The sequence below is a fragment of the Dendropsophus ebraccatus genome, chromosome 4 (assembly GCF_027789765.1).
Source record: "Dendropsophus ebraccatus isolate aDenEbr1 chromosome 4, aDenEbr1.pat, whole genome shotgun sequence".
Taxonomy (NCBI): domain Eukaryota; kingdom Metazoa; phylum Chordata; class Amphibia; order Anura; family Hylidae; genus Dendropsophus; species Dendropsophus ebraccatus.
In genome coordinates this window covers 24,989,835-25,005,654 of record NC_091457.1, presented here as the reverse complement: position 1 = coordinate 25,005,654, position 15,820 = coordinate 24,989,835, and the positions used below count along the sequence as shown (strand labels likewise).

At 42.0% G+C, this 15,820-nt stretch overlaps 1 protein-coding gene across 7 annotated transcripts in view; it reads left to right on the top strand.

Moving 5' to 3' along the window:
• The window catches only part of LOC138787954 (tesmin-like), a 43,589-nt gene that overhangs the window by 9,997 nt on the left and 17,772 nt on the right, over nt 1–15,820 (top strand). For 4 of the 7 annotated variants that reach the window (XM_069965287.1, XM_069965291.1, XM_069965285.1 and 1 more), the window contains 6 exons: nt 3,683–3,838; nt 5,789–5,933; nt 8,032–8,108; nt 8,857–8,948; nt 9,592–9,651; nt 13,975–14,037. In XM_069965287.1, coding sequence (XP_069821388.1) covers nt 3,683–3,838; nt 5,789–5,933; nt 8,032–8,108; nt 8,857–8,948; nt 9,592–9,651; nt 13,975–14,037 — 593 coding nt within the window. The remainder of the gene's footprint in view (nt 1–3,682; nt 3,839–5,788; nt 5,934–8,031; nt 8,109–8,856; nt 8,949–9,591; nt 9,652–13,974; nt 14,038–15,820) is intronic. The other 3 variants (XM_069965289.1, XM_069965290.1, XM_069965292.1) reach the window with 3 other exon arrangements.

Genomic DNA, 15,820 nt, shown 5'->3' with positions numbered 1-15,820 from the left:
TGCGCCATACGCAGCAGATCTTGGCTGCTATCTGCAGCCGGCAACTGCTGGTAATGACCGACACTTAAAGTCGCACTGTCACCCCCTTTTTGCATTCTGACATCTCTACACAGGTGTAATGGGTAAATTTAGCAGTTTTCATAACTTATTTTATATCATACGGTATGGTGCTTGTTCAAGTAAAAAGTGATCTTTTATTAACTGCACATTGTGCTAAGTTGGACCGTTGGCCCCGCCCCTCCATGATGTCATAGAAACATAGGCCCGCCCCTTGCCAACCATTGGAACAGGCTGGCCTAAAGGTCTAGGCCCCAACCCCTCTAGGTCCGCCCATACCAATGGGAGTCGAGGGGAAGGGGCCTATGTACCTATGACATCATGGAGGGGTGGGGCCAACTGTGTTGTTGTGGGGGTGGGGCTAAGTGGCGCAGTTGCCGCGAGGCCCCGCCCACTTAGCACAATCTGCAGTTGATAAAAGATCTTTTTACTTGAACAAGCACCATGACTTATGATATAAAATAAGGTATGAAAACTGCTAAATTTACCCATTACAGCTGTGTAGAGAAGTCAGAATGCAAAAAAGGGGGTGACAGTGTCACTTTAAATGTCAGTCACTTAAAGTGACTCTGTACCCACAATCTGACCCCCCAAACCGCTTGTACCTTCGGATAGCTGCTTTTAATCCAAGAACTTTCCTGGGGTCCATTCGGCAGGTGATGCAGTTATTGTCCTGAAAAACAACTTTAAGGCTGGGTTCACACTACGTATATTTGAGGCTGTATGTTTGAGGCTGTATAGCAACCAAAACAAGGAGTGGATTGAAAGCACAGAAAGGCTCTGTTCACATAATCTTGTATTTGAGTGGATGGCCGTCATTTAATCGCAAATATTTGCTGTTATCTTAAAACAACGGCTGTTGTATTGAAATAATGGCAGTTATTTACTGTTATATGGCGGCCATCCACTCAATTTCAACATTATGTGGACGGAGCCTTTCTGTGTTTTTAATCCACTCCTGGTTTTGGTTGCTATGAGGACCTGACATGAGGACCAAATACAGCCTGAAATATACTGTGTGTGAACCCAGCCTAATTAAACTGTCAGCCCAGCCGGGGCTTAGATTGTGTATGCATTAGGCTGGCACAACCTCTCTGTCCCTCTTCCCTGCCCGTCTCATCATTAGGAATGCTCCAGGCAGATTGTGTGAATCGTTAAGGCACCTGTGCAATGTTCAGACAGGAGAAAATGTTCCAGTGGCATTCCTAATGATGAAGAGGGTGAGGAGGAGGAACGGAGGGGTGGTGCAAAGTTAGGGCACAGATACTCTAAGCCCCGGCTGTTGGGCACGGGGCTGCAGGTTTAAAAGTTATTTTTTAGGACAATAACTGCATCACCTGCCGAACGGACCCCAGGACAAATCTTGGATTAAAAGCAGCTATCCGAAGGTACAAGTGGTTTTGGGGGGTCAGATTGTGGGTACAGAGTCACTTTAACTGTTTATTGCTGTGATCCGTAGTGATCTCAGTATTTAAACAATTCTGCAGCTTTAAAATCAAAATAGCCATAGAGCCCTCAAAATGTATACTACTGTATAATAGAGCCATACAAAGTACAGATGAGTGTTTCTGAGGATTTCCCTAGTATTTCACTGGTGATATAGTATAGTCAGTTCATCAGATATCACCACATGTGCTCTTTGTATGGGATGTCCTCACAGCATTACCTGTTGGGGGGACTGGAGTTGAGCAAGACTGGTATAGGTAACAATGTATCATCGACAGAAGATTAGACTTTATGAACAACTTGACTGTACAATTTATAGCTAACAGGGTCATAGTAAGTAACAGGGATAGTCTATATACAAATAATAAGCCCATACAACAAGTGAATAAGAAATATGTGAAATACAGCCAGGACCACATATACAGCAGCTTACCAGGGTGGGTTATATGACAATTGGGGTGACACAATCTCATTTGTCCATACAGGTGGGGTCAGGTGGTTGCTGACTGTCTATAAATCTAGTGTCAGCCAATTGCAGACTTGTGATGTCAGGGCTAAGCACTGGCTGACTCCAGACAGCAGCTATCAGGTGCTCACGTACACTTGAGGCCCTATCTGAAAGATATCTGAAGCCAAAGCCAGGAGCCAACTATAAACAGAGAACAGGTCATAAAGGAAAGACTGAGATTTCCCCTCTTTTTAAATCCATTCCTGGCTTTGGCTTCAAAAATCTGTCAGATAAATCTCTCTGTGTAAACGCACCATCACTTATTTGTTCATAAACCTTGGCACCAGCTTACACCCTGACACATGTGTTAGTAGGAAAAACTATTGATGCACAGGATAGGTACCTGTCACTATGCACGTCTCCACAGTTTGGCATGGAGATGCAGCAAAGGCCATCAGAATGTTGCCTCGGCATCCCAATCTCCCAACATGAGCTGCTTCTTCACAACTAAGGAGAGATGCACCATGCATGCAGCTCATGTATGACAGGTATGCTTTAACCCCTTCTCACGGATGGACACCACAACGCGTCCATTTTAACCCCTGTTCCCGCACATGAATGTCTGACTTACATATACTATAGTAATGCTAATACCTAGTTATATCTCACTTTCTTATACTTTAGTAATACCTAGTTATATCTCACTCTTATATACTGTAGTAATGCTTTTACCTAGTTATATCTAACTCTCATATACTATAGTAATGCTTAGTTATATCTCACTCTCATATACTATAGTAATGCTAATACCTAGTTTTATCTCACTTACATATACTATAGTAAAGCTAATACCTAGTTATATCTCACTCTCATATACTATAGTAATGCTAATAGCTAGTTATATCTCACTCTTATATATTATAGTAATGCTAATACTTAGGTATATCTCACTCTCATATACTATAGTAATGCTAATACCTAGTTATATCTCACTTTCATATACTATAGTAAAGCTAATACCTAGTTATATCTCACTCTCATATACTATAGTAATGCTAATAGCTAGTTGTATCTCACTCTTATATATTATAGTAATGCTAATACTTAGGTATATCTCACTCTCATATACTATAGTAATGCTAATACCTAGTTATATCTCACTCTCATATACTATAGTAATGCTAATACTTAGGTATATCTCACTCTTATATACTATAGTAATGCTAATACCTAGGTATATCTCACCCTCATATACTATAGTAATGCTAATACCTAGTTTTATCTCACTTACATATACTATAGTAATGCTAATACCTAGTTATATCTCACTCTCATATACTATAGTAATGCTAATAACTAGTTGTATCTCACTCTTATATATTATAGTAATGCTAATACTTAGGTATATCTCACTCTTATATACTATAGTAATGCTAATACCTAGTTTTATCTCACTTACATATATTATTGTAATGCTAATACCTAGTTATATCTCACTCTCATATACTATAGTAATGCTAATAGCTAGTTGTATCTCACTCTTATATATTATAGTAATGCTAATACCTAGTTATATCTAACACTCATACTATAGTAATGCTAATAGCTAGTTGTATCTCACTAACATACTGTATACTATAGTAATGCTAATACCTAGTAATATCTCTATTACATATACTATAGTAATCCTAATACTCAGCTGTATGTCACTTTTTATTTCTTGCTTTTTAGTCACCACTAGCACCAGCTGCCACAAGTACAACAGATTCAAATTTTGACAAAAGCGATTTCCAGACGTGGACCATAGACGATAGCAGAAGACTGATTCCTTCTCCAGCACAGCTCTGTGACAGTCCTTATCTACAGCAAACTCACTGTAACTCAATGGTAACTCCATATTTTGTTCTTTAATTGACAGTAGAGCTGTCAAAGGCTGGAAAGGCTGGAAAACAGCCGTGTCAGTACAGTAGGACGCTATTTTGCCTAATAAAACTATTACAGGTTTCTTATAATCTTTCCGTTCGTCAGGGGATGCAGTTATTGTCCTAAAAAACAACTTTTAATCCGGCAGCGCTGTGTCTAACAGCCAGGGCTTACATTTGTATATGCATTAGGCTGGCACAGCCTCTCTGTCCTTCCTCCCCACCCTCCTCATCATTAGGAATACTCCAGGCAGATTGCTTCCTATTCCCCACCTGTGGCAGCCCGGCACATGGGTTGGATCGTTAATACACCTGTGCAAAGCTCAAACAGCAGTAAATGTTCCTGGATCATTCCTAATAATGAGGAGGGTGGGGAGGAAGGACATAGAGGTGGTGCCAGCCTAATGCAAATACAAATGTAAGCCCCGGCCATTAGACACAGCGCTGCCGGATTAAAAGTTGTTTTTATGACAATAACTGCATCCCCTGCCGAACGGACCCCAGGACAGATCTTGGATTAAAAGCAGCTATCCGAAGGTACAAGTGGTTTGGGGGGGACAGATTGTGGGTACGGAGTCGCTTTAAGCAATATAGTGGGCTCAGAGGTGAGAGGATGGTCAGCATGTCCCACTTCCTTTAGTTCTTCTCAGAGGCTGGCATGCGTGTTTCTCATTTCCCCGTTCCTCGGGTTATATGATATATGGTACCTTTCATTTATCCATCTGTGCTTCCATAATGTGAAAAAATGCTGTGTACTTTTTCAAGGGAAAAGTGTCAAAAAAGCATTTCCAAAGCTCATGGGTCCTGAGGGCTGTAATACCTCCTCTCTCCCCCTTCCATCCCTACACCTGCTTGATTGACAGTTAGCTTCCAGCACTGAGCTCTGCTTCCAAATCTCATTCCTTCTCTGTGCCTACAGATTCTGTGGGGTGGAAGATTTGGAGGCAGGGCTCAGTTTTCAGCTGACTGTCAATCAAGCAGGGTCAGGGATAGGAGGGGGAGCGAGGGGGTGTTATTGCCCTCATGCCCTCAGAACTTCATGAGTTTGGGAACACCTCTTTGACACTTTGCACCAGAAAATAAAAGCATTTTCATGTCCTGGAAGCACAGATGGATATGTGAGAGATACCATGTGTTTTATTAACAGCTATCTCACAGTGTCAGCAGTGTTGAACATGAATTACAGCTGACAGATTCTCCACTACTCTCCCCTTCCTCTCTTTTAGGCCTTATTCACACGTCTGTAGCGTGGCCCGTAATTGTGGACCCCACTACGGCCGCACATTTACGGACCTCTGCATAGATTGATAGTGATCTGTGCCGCAATTTCAAGTCCGTACTACAACCTGTTCTTTTTGTTGCGGCACGCATGGATGTGTGAATAGGGCCATTGAAATGTATTGGTCCTGAGAATGAGGCCTTTCTCTCTGTTTAGTATAGTACGTACGGATTAACCCTTCTGTTTCTCTGCCAAACTAGTTACAACTAAGGCTGGGTTCACACTACATTTTTTCCATCCGTTTTTTGCAAAAAACTGCTGAAAAAAGTAATTCTAAAACGTACGCATTTGTGTGCAACCGTTTTTCCATTGACTTACATCATAAAAAGAAAGGATCAAAACGGATCAGTTTTTTTGTAAATACACAAAAACGCAGTCGACCTCATTTTTGTGTCCGTCAAAAAAAATTGATTCGTTTTGATCTGGGTTTTTTTCTTATAATGGAAGTCAATGGTAAAACGGAACAAAACGGATGCACACAAATGCATACATTTTTTTTGCAAAAACATGAAAAGAACAGATAGGAAAAACGTTGTGTATATTATTATATCATTCTATTAAGTAACATGGGAATTGTAAAGCAAGAGCATCAGTCATGGCGGTGTTGGTAACATTTCTATTTTCTTTTTGCTTTAGGTATTATGTAACAATAATAGTAAAATTCTGTATGTGAACCATCCTGACACTGGAGAACTAAAGAGCTACCGTGTTTTATCTGAGTATAAAGAAAGGCTTCACCCCCCAAATCCAGAAACAACTGAGACTGTTAGAAGACTTTCAGGTGTGCATATAGCCACATTCACCTAGAGTTGTTAGTTATTACATGAATTTAGGGTATATTCACACGGGCGGGCTCGCAGCGAGAATCTCGTCCTGCTCTCCCGTCCGGCCAATCAGTGGCTGCAGCTGGACAACACACTAATTGTCCGGACGGGAGAGCAGGACGCCGTACCCGTGCAGCAAGGACAGGTAATGTATGCTTACAGCGGGGGAGCCGGGCGGGAGCAGAAGGGGTTAAGGGCGGTATAATTACATACTCGCTGCGGTCGTTTAGACCGCAGCAAGTATGTAGTGTATGGGAACTGCCAGGACCTGCTGGGCTCGCAGCGAGAATCTCGATGCGAGCCCGCCCGTGTGAATATACCCGTAATGTGTATTTCTTTCAAATCAACTGTTGTTAAAAAGATATATAGATTTGTAATGTACTTCTATTTAACAAGCTCAGGTATTTCATTACTTATCAGCTGCTGTATGCTCTGCAGGAAGTGGCATTTTCTTTCCAGTCTGACACAGTGCTCTCTGCTGCCACCTCTGTCCCTGACAGGAACTGTCCAGAGCAGCAGCAAATCCCCATAGAAAACCTCTTCTACTTTGAACAGAGGTGGCAGCAGAGAGCGCTGTGTTAGCCTGGAAGGAATACATCACTTCCTGGATTCCTTCAGCTCATGTCAAATATTCAAAATTTATTGTAGAAACCTTTAAAAGAAGCCTGGCCCTTAATCATGGCATCTGAGTCTGAAACAATCATAGGGAAAATTACATCCTAGTGATTACCAAAGAGTGGAATGGCTCTTGTGAGCCATATTTGCAGGGGAACAAGATGAATATAGCGCCGCTATAGCCTATAGCTAAACCGTTTGTACCTTCAGATAGCTGCTTTTAATCCAAGATCTGTCCAGGGGTCTGCTCAGCAGGTGATGCAGTTATTGTCCTAAAAAAAACAGCTTTAAACTTGAAAACCTGTGCCCAACGGCCGTGGCCTTAATTGTGTGTGCATTAGGCTGGCACAACCTCTCTGTCCCTCCTCCCCGCCCTCCTCATCATTAGGAATGCTCCAGGCAGATTTTCTACTATTCATCACCTGTGTCAGCTCGGCACAAGGGTGGATCGTTAAGACACCTGTGTAGTTTTCACTGCAGAGGTAAAGGAAAAATGGTGAAGAGGGTGGGGAGGAGGGACGGAGGGGTGGTGCAAAGTTAGGGCACAGACACTCTAGCCCACGGCCGTTTGGCACGGGCTGCAAGTTTAAAAGTAGTTTTTTAGGACAATAACTGCCTCACCTGCCAAACGGACCCCAGGACCGATCTTGGACTAAAAGCAGCTATCCAAAGGTAAAAGTGGTTTGGTTGGGACAGATTGTGGGTACAGAGTCGCTTGAAGTACAACCATCACTTCAGCCTCCACCTATCTGGGCTTTATGCAGTGGGGCCAACAAGAAGCCTCCCCTCAGTAAAAGACACATGAAAGCTGCCTGGTGTTTGCAAAAAGAAGCACTAATGGATTCTAAAACTGTGGGAAACCAGATTCTCTGGTCTGATGAAACGTAACTTTCTGGGCTTGGTTCTAATCATCATGTCTGGAGGAAACCAGACACTGCCCATCACCTGCCCAGTACCAGCATCATGGGGACTGGTGAGGGCTGAGGAAAAGCTTCATGGGGAAAAATACAAAAATATTTTTAGTGAAAACCTGATTCAGAGAGCTCTGGGCCTCAGACTAGGGAGAGCAGACTTTTCCGATCAGTGAGATCGGTGCTTGTTTTCAGTACCTTTAAATGGCATGAGAAATCTAGTGACCGAGCTGCACAATTGATCCTTGTATCATTCGTGCAGCCCAGGAAACTGGCAGCACAACCTCATTTCAACCTCATAACCAAGAACACTGGAAGCATATTTACTCCTATGACCTGAACATAGTCAACGAGTGATTCCATTCAGGCCATTTCCCGCTTGTATACAAGTTTTTACTCTGGCTCAGAATCACAGCACACTGCATTACACATCACACTAATCCTGTAGTGCTGCAGTATTACCATTATGTTATTTGTGATTTCAATATCATTGGATATTTATGCAGTTTATATATTTATTCACTTTAAGATGGTTCAGAACCCGCTCCTGTGCTGAGGAGAGGCTTCTTACCTGTTGCATCTATGCCATATTTTACCGTCTATAACGTGAGTTCTTACATTATGTATATATAGAATATCTTAGATGTAATATTATTTTTGGGGTATAAGGGGTTAGATTAGACATTTTAGTATTGATATTGTAATGAAACCATGTAGACAAGATAATTGTGCATATTAATATGATGATGATGATTATTATTATTATTATTATTATTATTATTATAATTATTATTATTATTATCATGATCATCATTTTGTGGGGTTACCTGAATAAGTGAATATAAACCTGGCTGGGATAAACATATATCTATCCTAAGATAATAAGAAAATACATACTAATAGAGCAGACTAGATGTTGTTTCAGATAACTTTTTTTTATATATGTGTACATATTCCCTGGCCATTATATAACTCATATGCCATTTTTTAATAATCAGATTTCTCCTCTACAAGCTCTAACTCTAATGTTCAGTTGCCCCTGAGCTAGTGAGTAGAGACTATGTGTTATAATTTCTTCCATATAGTGCATACCTACAGAAGAGGGACCTTATTCTTCTATCTAGTTATAGTACACTTTGAGAAGAAGCAGCAGCACTGAGGACATTATAGAGCTGTGCTGAACAGCCTTAACTGGGGTGAGGGACAGTAGCTTTGTGGTGTCTCTTTGCAATCTCCATTTGCTACACGGTCTCTTCAATCATTCTCTATCACTATGGAGTAGGGGTGAGGGAACACCTCAAGTATTGTTTTTTATTCTAATTGTTTACCTGAGGTTCTGATTTGTTCTATACAGATGGATAGCAGAGCAGTGTATGCTCTATCCGATGATACAGCATTTCACACAGACTCAGAGATGGAAGGAGCATTAAACTTAACCCTACCACGGTAATGTGAATTGTATATGTGTTTTCTCACATCATGGGGTCATATATCCCATGTATAGCTGCAGCTGGCAGTAACTGTACAGTCGCTTTCCTTGATAATTTACACTCTTCTGTTTATTGACATTTGCTGCATCTAAATTTGTTTCAATTGATTCCAAGTAAAAAAAAAAAAAAGCATCTAATAGTCTGTACGCGTCTCCATATTATATCACCATGATGTTCTCTACAACTTCAGGCAAAGCCATAATCTGATCTACACAGGGGACTGGGAAAAAGAGGTCTAAGGATAGATACAGTGTTCATTATAGGAGGACATGGAGCTAAGATTAGACTAACACAACATCATATGAAGCCGTAATATCACCGAATCCAGGAGAACATGAGAACAATCTACACAATTCTCCTCCTAAGGCGCAGACATGTTCTTTTACCTCCTTCCAGTGATCAGCATTTAATGTCATTAGTGTGCTTATTGTGTATTGTAACCATCAGTGATATGTGTCCTGCTCATTCCTGACTAGTAAACTTGTTTTATGTTCTAATCTTGTTAGGTATCCCATGTAATAATGCATAGTGGCAGGGTGCAGCTAGATCAGCTAGATTTATCACCTTCTTTTAATCTTGCACTTTTTCCTTTATTCCAGCCCTCCCCACCTACCCACCCATCAACAGTTGCCAGCTGGACAGCTCCCCCTTCCATACCGGTATACTTCATCACTTTGCCATCTCTATAGTGGTACATTGCATCCAAAGAACAGGCATGCATAGCGGAGGAGGCAGTGTGATGTGTATTGGTTACATGCCCCTTTATCTGAGGCCATCTTATAGATTTAGGAGGCAGGGACCCCCACCACTGTTGATTTACTATCACTATGAATTCAGGTATTTCATTCAGTCTCATGGAAATGCACTTGGCATTAACCCTCCCCTTGCCAAACATAACCACCCCAATAACTAAAAAAGACAAGAGGCAAATATGGCCACAGTGTTTATTTAAGACATACTCAGACATGACTTTATTAACTTTTCTTTTTTTATAGCTCATCAACAGAATAAATGCTATAAATATTCATTAACATCCAGATAATTAATAAAACATGTCCACCCCAACAGGGGAGATCTCCTAAAAAATGCCGGCTATGCCGGGCATACCCCAAACAGGGCTGTGGCCCATTCTACAAGCGCCTGCAACCCCGTATTGAAAATGTTGAGCCCAGTGTCCGATAAATGGACACCATCAGCCCTATAAATGGCACAAAGCCCTCAAGATCACAATGGCGGTACCACAGACCACCAATGGAAGTGAGGAACCTCGACACTCCCCTATGTCTTTTGTGTTCCAAGTAGGAGAAACCCTGAAAAGACCAAACTTATCTAGGTACAATTTCAGAGGCTTCTAAAAACACTAAAAGTACATTTGATGTCATGGAATAACAAGGTAGTCTGTCTCCTCGCAATGTCATTACCACCTGCGTGCACTACAATGACATTAGAAGCTGACCACACACCACTCTTTTCCTCCTCTAGCTCCAACAACTGGTTCCTGTTCAACTCACGAAGACCCCCCCCAATACATGGCTAGCTCAGAAGACAATCCCAGATTAGGCATGTATACCCTCTACACAGCTCTCCTATAGGCCCAAAAAATATTAGAGTGCCCGATCACCCATGCAATAATAGGGGAGCGACCTAAAAGAAAAACAAAATTACAGACATAAGTCAAGGCGAATATACGACCTAAATCTATTAGATCGCCATCTACCCAACCTTTTTATGTTAGTAGGTGACATCCGGAGTTTAGCATATCTAAGATTATCAATAAACTCACATCTGATTCAGGCACCATGAACCCATCCACAAAACCGGACAACAATAGTTCAGCCATCTGTGTTTTTAGGTAGGCCTCTAGCCATGGCCACATTCTTGTTACCATCACAGGCATCCAGGCCCTTTAAAAACGACTCTTTGGCTAAAGCAGAATGTTGTGAGGTCTGAGAGATCCTCTTAGGGTACAAACCCACACACCGTATATGCAGCGTATTTACTACTGCGATACGCAGCAAATATGCAGCAAATACGCAGCAGATTAGATCTAAATAACTGAACACAGCATCAAATCTAAACCATCACATCTGCTGCGTATTTGCTGCGTTTGTGCTGCGTTTTTGCTGGGTTTTGCTGCGTATACGGTGTGTGGGTTTATACCCTTAAAGCACAGAGAAAGCCAATGCGTTCCACCACAATGGGCACACTTGTGCCGGCATTTGCAATTACCATACTATTTACATTGCACATCATTATAAGCAAAGCAGACTCCTTTTACGAAAGGAGCCGCTTGCTGGCGCATTCTCAGGTCTGGAACGCTGGGGAATCATGAGGTTAATCCACAAACCTACATCCTTCTTACCCCATTTAATCCCAAGGTGCACTGATAATTTCTGCCTGAACATCTTATCATATAATAGCCAAGTGCTACCACCAAAATTTCTGTATGCTTCTGAAAGGATGTCTATTTGTCGAAACAACAACGCTCTTTTATCAGGGAACTTTTCCCCCAGCACAGCCGCATATATATTAAATGATTATAACCAGTTATTAAAAGTTTTAGACACAGGAGGTTTCTTGCACTCCTCCTCCTTGTCATCCTTCTTATCAAGCTTCACTTCTTTAAAATGTGGCAACAAGGTAAAAATATCTAAATACTCCATTCTCCAGATCTTTTCTTTTTTAGTCATACTGAGGTGATAACCCAAAGGAGATATGATACCAGTCAATGCCTCTTTCATACATACATTAGGCACACCTGGCTTAGCCACAGGGATCAGAGAGGACTCAGACTCACCTCCACCACAAGCAGATAACATAGATACCAACGCAGATACCAATCAGATGAAGGAGTTACCCAAGCCTGCTGACAAGTAGGATTAATAGGGTTAGCAGCCACAGATGATTTAGTACGATCTCCTAAGGGCCTTATAACACAGGATGATTATCATGCGAAAAATCGTTATATCGTTCAAATTTAAACGATAATCATTCTGTGTAATTGCAGGCAATAATCGAAAAATCGTTCGTAGTTGATTTAGATCTGAACCTAAAATTATCGTTAATTGTTCGCTAATCGTTCGCTGTAATGCTGCGTTTACACGTAACGATTATTGGCCCAATCGTACGATTAGCGATGTCGGATTTACAATTTTTTTTTATAACGATCAGCGTTTAGATGGTACGATATATCGTACGAATATTCGCACTTCGTTTAAGCCTATCTCACACATTGGTTAAATCGGCGAACGACTGTTCACGCGAATTTTTTGCGTACGATGAACGACGATTTGATGACCTGATGAAAGATCAAAATGTACGATTTATCGTGCGTCATTCGATCGTTCGCTGCGTTTACACGTACGATTATCGTGCAAATTTGACCGTTATCTCGCAAATTCGCACGATAATCGTTACGTGTAAACGTAGCATAATTCCATGTTCGTTCACTCAAGTTCCGCATTTATTCACTAATCGTTCAGTATAATTGCACATTGTTCAATGTTTTGCTGGGATCAGAAGGAATTAACGATCATAGTAAAGATCGCAGTAACGATCGTAGTGATGATGGTAACTAACGACCATCATTCTGTGTAATATGGTGAACGATTTCAGGTTAACGATAAACAATCTCGTTTGCAATTGTTTAACGTTACTTGTTAATTGTTAAAAATCGCTCCGTGTAATAGGACCCTAACAGTTTGAAAAAGGCAGCCACACCAGACAGAACAGATTCAGCAATAGCAAGCATGCCCTGCTCTGTGGAGGGCGGACACTGAGGGGGAAGAAGGTTGACATCAGACTGACCTGCAGGCGGTGAGTGTCCGGCCTCCCGCGGAGCCGCACCTCTCGCAAGAACAGCAGATTTAGCAGCCGGCCCATGCGGTTTGTGCCCAGCTCGCCTCTTGCCCTGCCTGGATGGCTGCGTAACCAATTTCTTCTGCCTTCGCACACGTCTGACAGTGAACGGAGAGAGCGCCCCCTCCACCGGCTCCTCCTGTAGGCGGTCCTGATCTCCGTCTGGACCCGTCACGGCCGGACGCTGCCGATGCAGAGGCAGGGTCCTCTTCAATCCTTGAAGACTCAACTCCCGCCACAGCCTCCCAGCTCGACTCCCGACTCGGTCTAGCAACCGCCTTATTCCCCGTAGGCGAGTCCAATGAACGGCACTGACGCAACCAGTCTCCAGCACCAAGTCCGGTGGGCTTGGATAGAACCTTGTAATACAACTCCTCCATGACAGGAAGGCAAAGTAGTTCCCTCACAAGTCAGTCACAAAAAAGTCAGTCACAAAAAAGTCAGTCACAAAAAAGTCAGTCACAAAAAAGTCAGTCAGTCAGGGCTCGGGTCTTCTCACGACGTCTGACTGGAAAATCTTCCTGCAGCAACTCATTTTGAAGTCCTGGGCTCCTACATGATCTTCTTATAACTGACAGATATCTGACAGCTACTTACCTTTTTTCTTCACACACACCAGATCCGCAGTGGATTTCACGCTGCAAGTTTACAGCATAATATGCTATGAATCCTGGTAGTGTGATTTTCAATGGGGTTACATACCCGCAGCCGAATTTTCATTGAAAATTAATGAAAAAAATGAATGAAAATGAAAATTCCGCTGTGGGTATGTAACCCCATTGAAAATCACACTACCAGGATTTGCAGCAGATTTCCCTGCAACCTCGCCCCTTTCATTAGTCACTCCAGGGGTCCTCCATTACCACAGTGGCATAAAATCAAACACTTACCAATACAGTCTGCCCTCACAAACATTTTGGAAAGAATGGGTTATTCTAAAGAGCTCACTGGATCCCAACATGATCCCAGCAAAAAAAAAAAAAGAGAGAATACAGGGCATGAAATACAGAGCACACCAAAAAATAATAGTAAAAGGTTTATTGTGCCGGCTGTCGTAGAAAGTAACACTTTTTCATGTGCTGTATGTATATCATTATATAGTTAATATGTTATTTGTATTACAGCTCCGGAATAGATAATAAGCCAAAAAGGTCGTGTAGGTGTTTAAAATCCCAATGCTTAAAGCTGTAAGTAGGACTAGATAGTATAGATAGTTTAAGGAAGCAATTTTTTTTACTTGTCCCTCTGCTGAGCGCTGGCCCATATACTCACCAGCAATGATCAGTGTCCCGCGTTGTGACTTCGTTCTGGTCCTGAGGCACCATGTAAATCCTGCGCACGTTCATGTCACTGCTCTTCTGTCAACATGTCAATTGAAGACCGAAAGTCACAATCTCTAATGCATTCTGGGAGAGCGTGACTTCTGGACTTCAATCGACAAAGTGACAGAAGAAGGGTCAGAAAAGCAGTGGCATAAGTGCACGCAGGATTTGAACAGCGCCGCAGGACCAGAATGGAGCCGCACCTCGGGACACCGATCATTTTGGGCAGCGGGGGGACAAAAAAAATTCTGAAGTGCTTCTTTAATATTGCTGTAATAAATCTAATATAAAAACAGGATTTACTTTATATCTAATGATAAATATCTGAAATAAATACAGAGACAACTATTTGTGATGCTTATGCGATCTGTGTTGCATCAGTAAGTCTTCAGTATTTTTTATATGTTTTTAACTGTGTAGTTTTCTGCTTAAAAGACAGTAGATCAGTAGTTACAGAAGAGACATACAGACGCCACTTCATCCATACTTCTGTATTAGAGGTGAGTGCGACTGGATGCAGCCCTGTTCAAATGCCAAACAATTGGACCTGGCCATGCTCGAGTTGTGCTCATCTCTATTCTGTATTTTAAATTAGTACCATATTTTCTGGTGTATAAGGCGACCCCTGACATTTAAGAAGATTGTCAGAGGTTTGCCTTATACGCCAGAAAATGTTAACCCCTGCCTGACGGCAGCCCTGCTGCGGTCAGGCAGGGGTTAACTGCAGCTAAGTTAAAAAAACAAACAGGTAACTCACCTGAGACCCGTTCTCGGCATCCACACATCTCTTGCCCCGTTCCTGGCGCAGGCTTTGTGACGTATACACTTGTATACAGCTCTTCCGGGCAGCCGAGCATCTCCGAGCTTCTCCGATGAGACACTTGGCTGCCTGGGAGAGCTTTGGGGATCTCCGGTGCAAGCAATGTATGTCACACTGCCTGCGCCGGGAACGGGGCAGGAGATGTGCGGATGCCGAGAACGCGTCACAGGTGAGTTAACTGTTTGTTTTAATAGCTGACATCTAAAAGGGCATCATCAGTAGGGACTTACAAAATATTCATCGCATGTACTGCTTTGGAGACAGAAACAATTTTCATTTTCTGCTTCTCGCTTAGGAGCCATAACTTTTTATTTTTCCATTGTCAGAGCAGTAAAAGTAGTACTTTTCAGTGGCTCCCTTATCATACACATAAAGGCCCAGAGTTATCAAACTGAGTGAAATAAAAACCAGAGAAACCAATTACAGCTCAGCTCTTAGCTTTGGTAAAATGAAAGCTGAACTGTACTTGGCTAATTGGCTGCTGTGAGCAGTTTATACCAGTTTCCATTTTACACAGTTTGATAGATCTGGGCCATAATATATTGCAGAACTATATATATATATATATATATATATATATATATATATATATATATATATATGTTTATAAACTATTTGTGGGGCGAAATAGGAAAAAAAAACTTTCCGAGTGGGTTGGGTTTGTATGGCGTCATCTCTGTGAGGTCACCTTCGGATCATGAAGTGTTCATAAAAAAACTGTTTTAGGGTTGTCACGATCCCCGTGACTTAGGTTCTGGCTAGTAGGCAACCGGGCTCACCTCGGACCGTCTTGGATCAGCTACCAACCAGAACCTAACACCCAGTTAC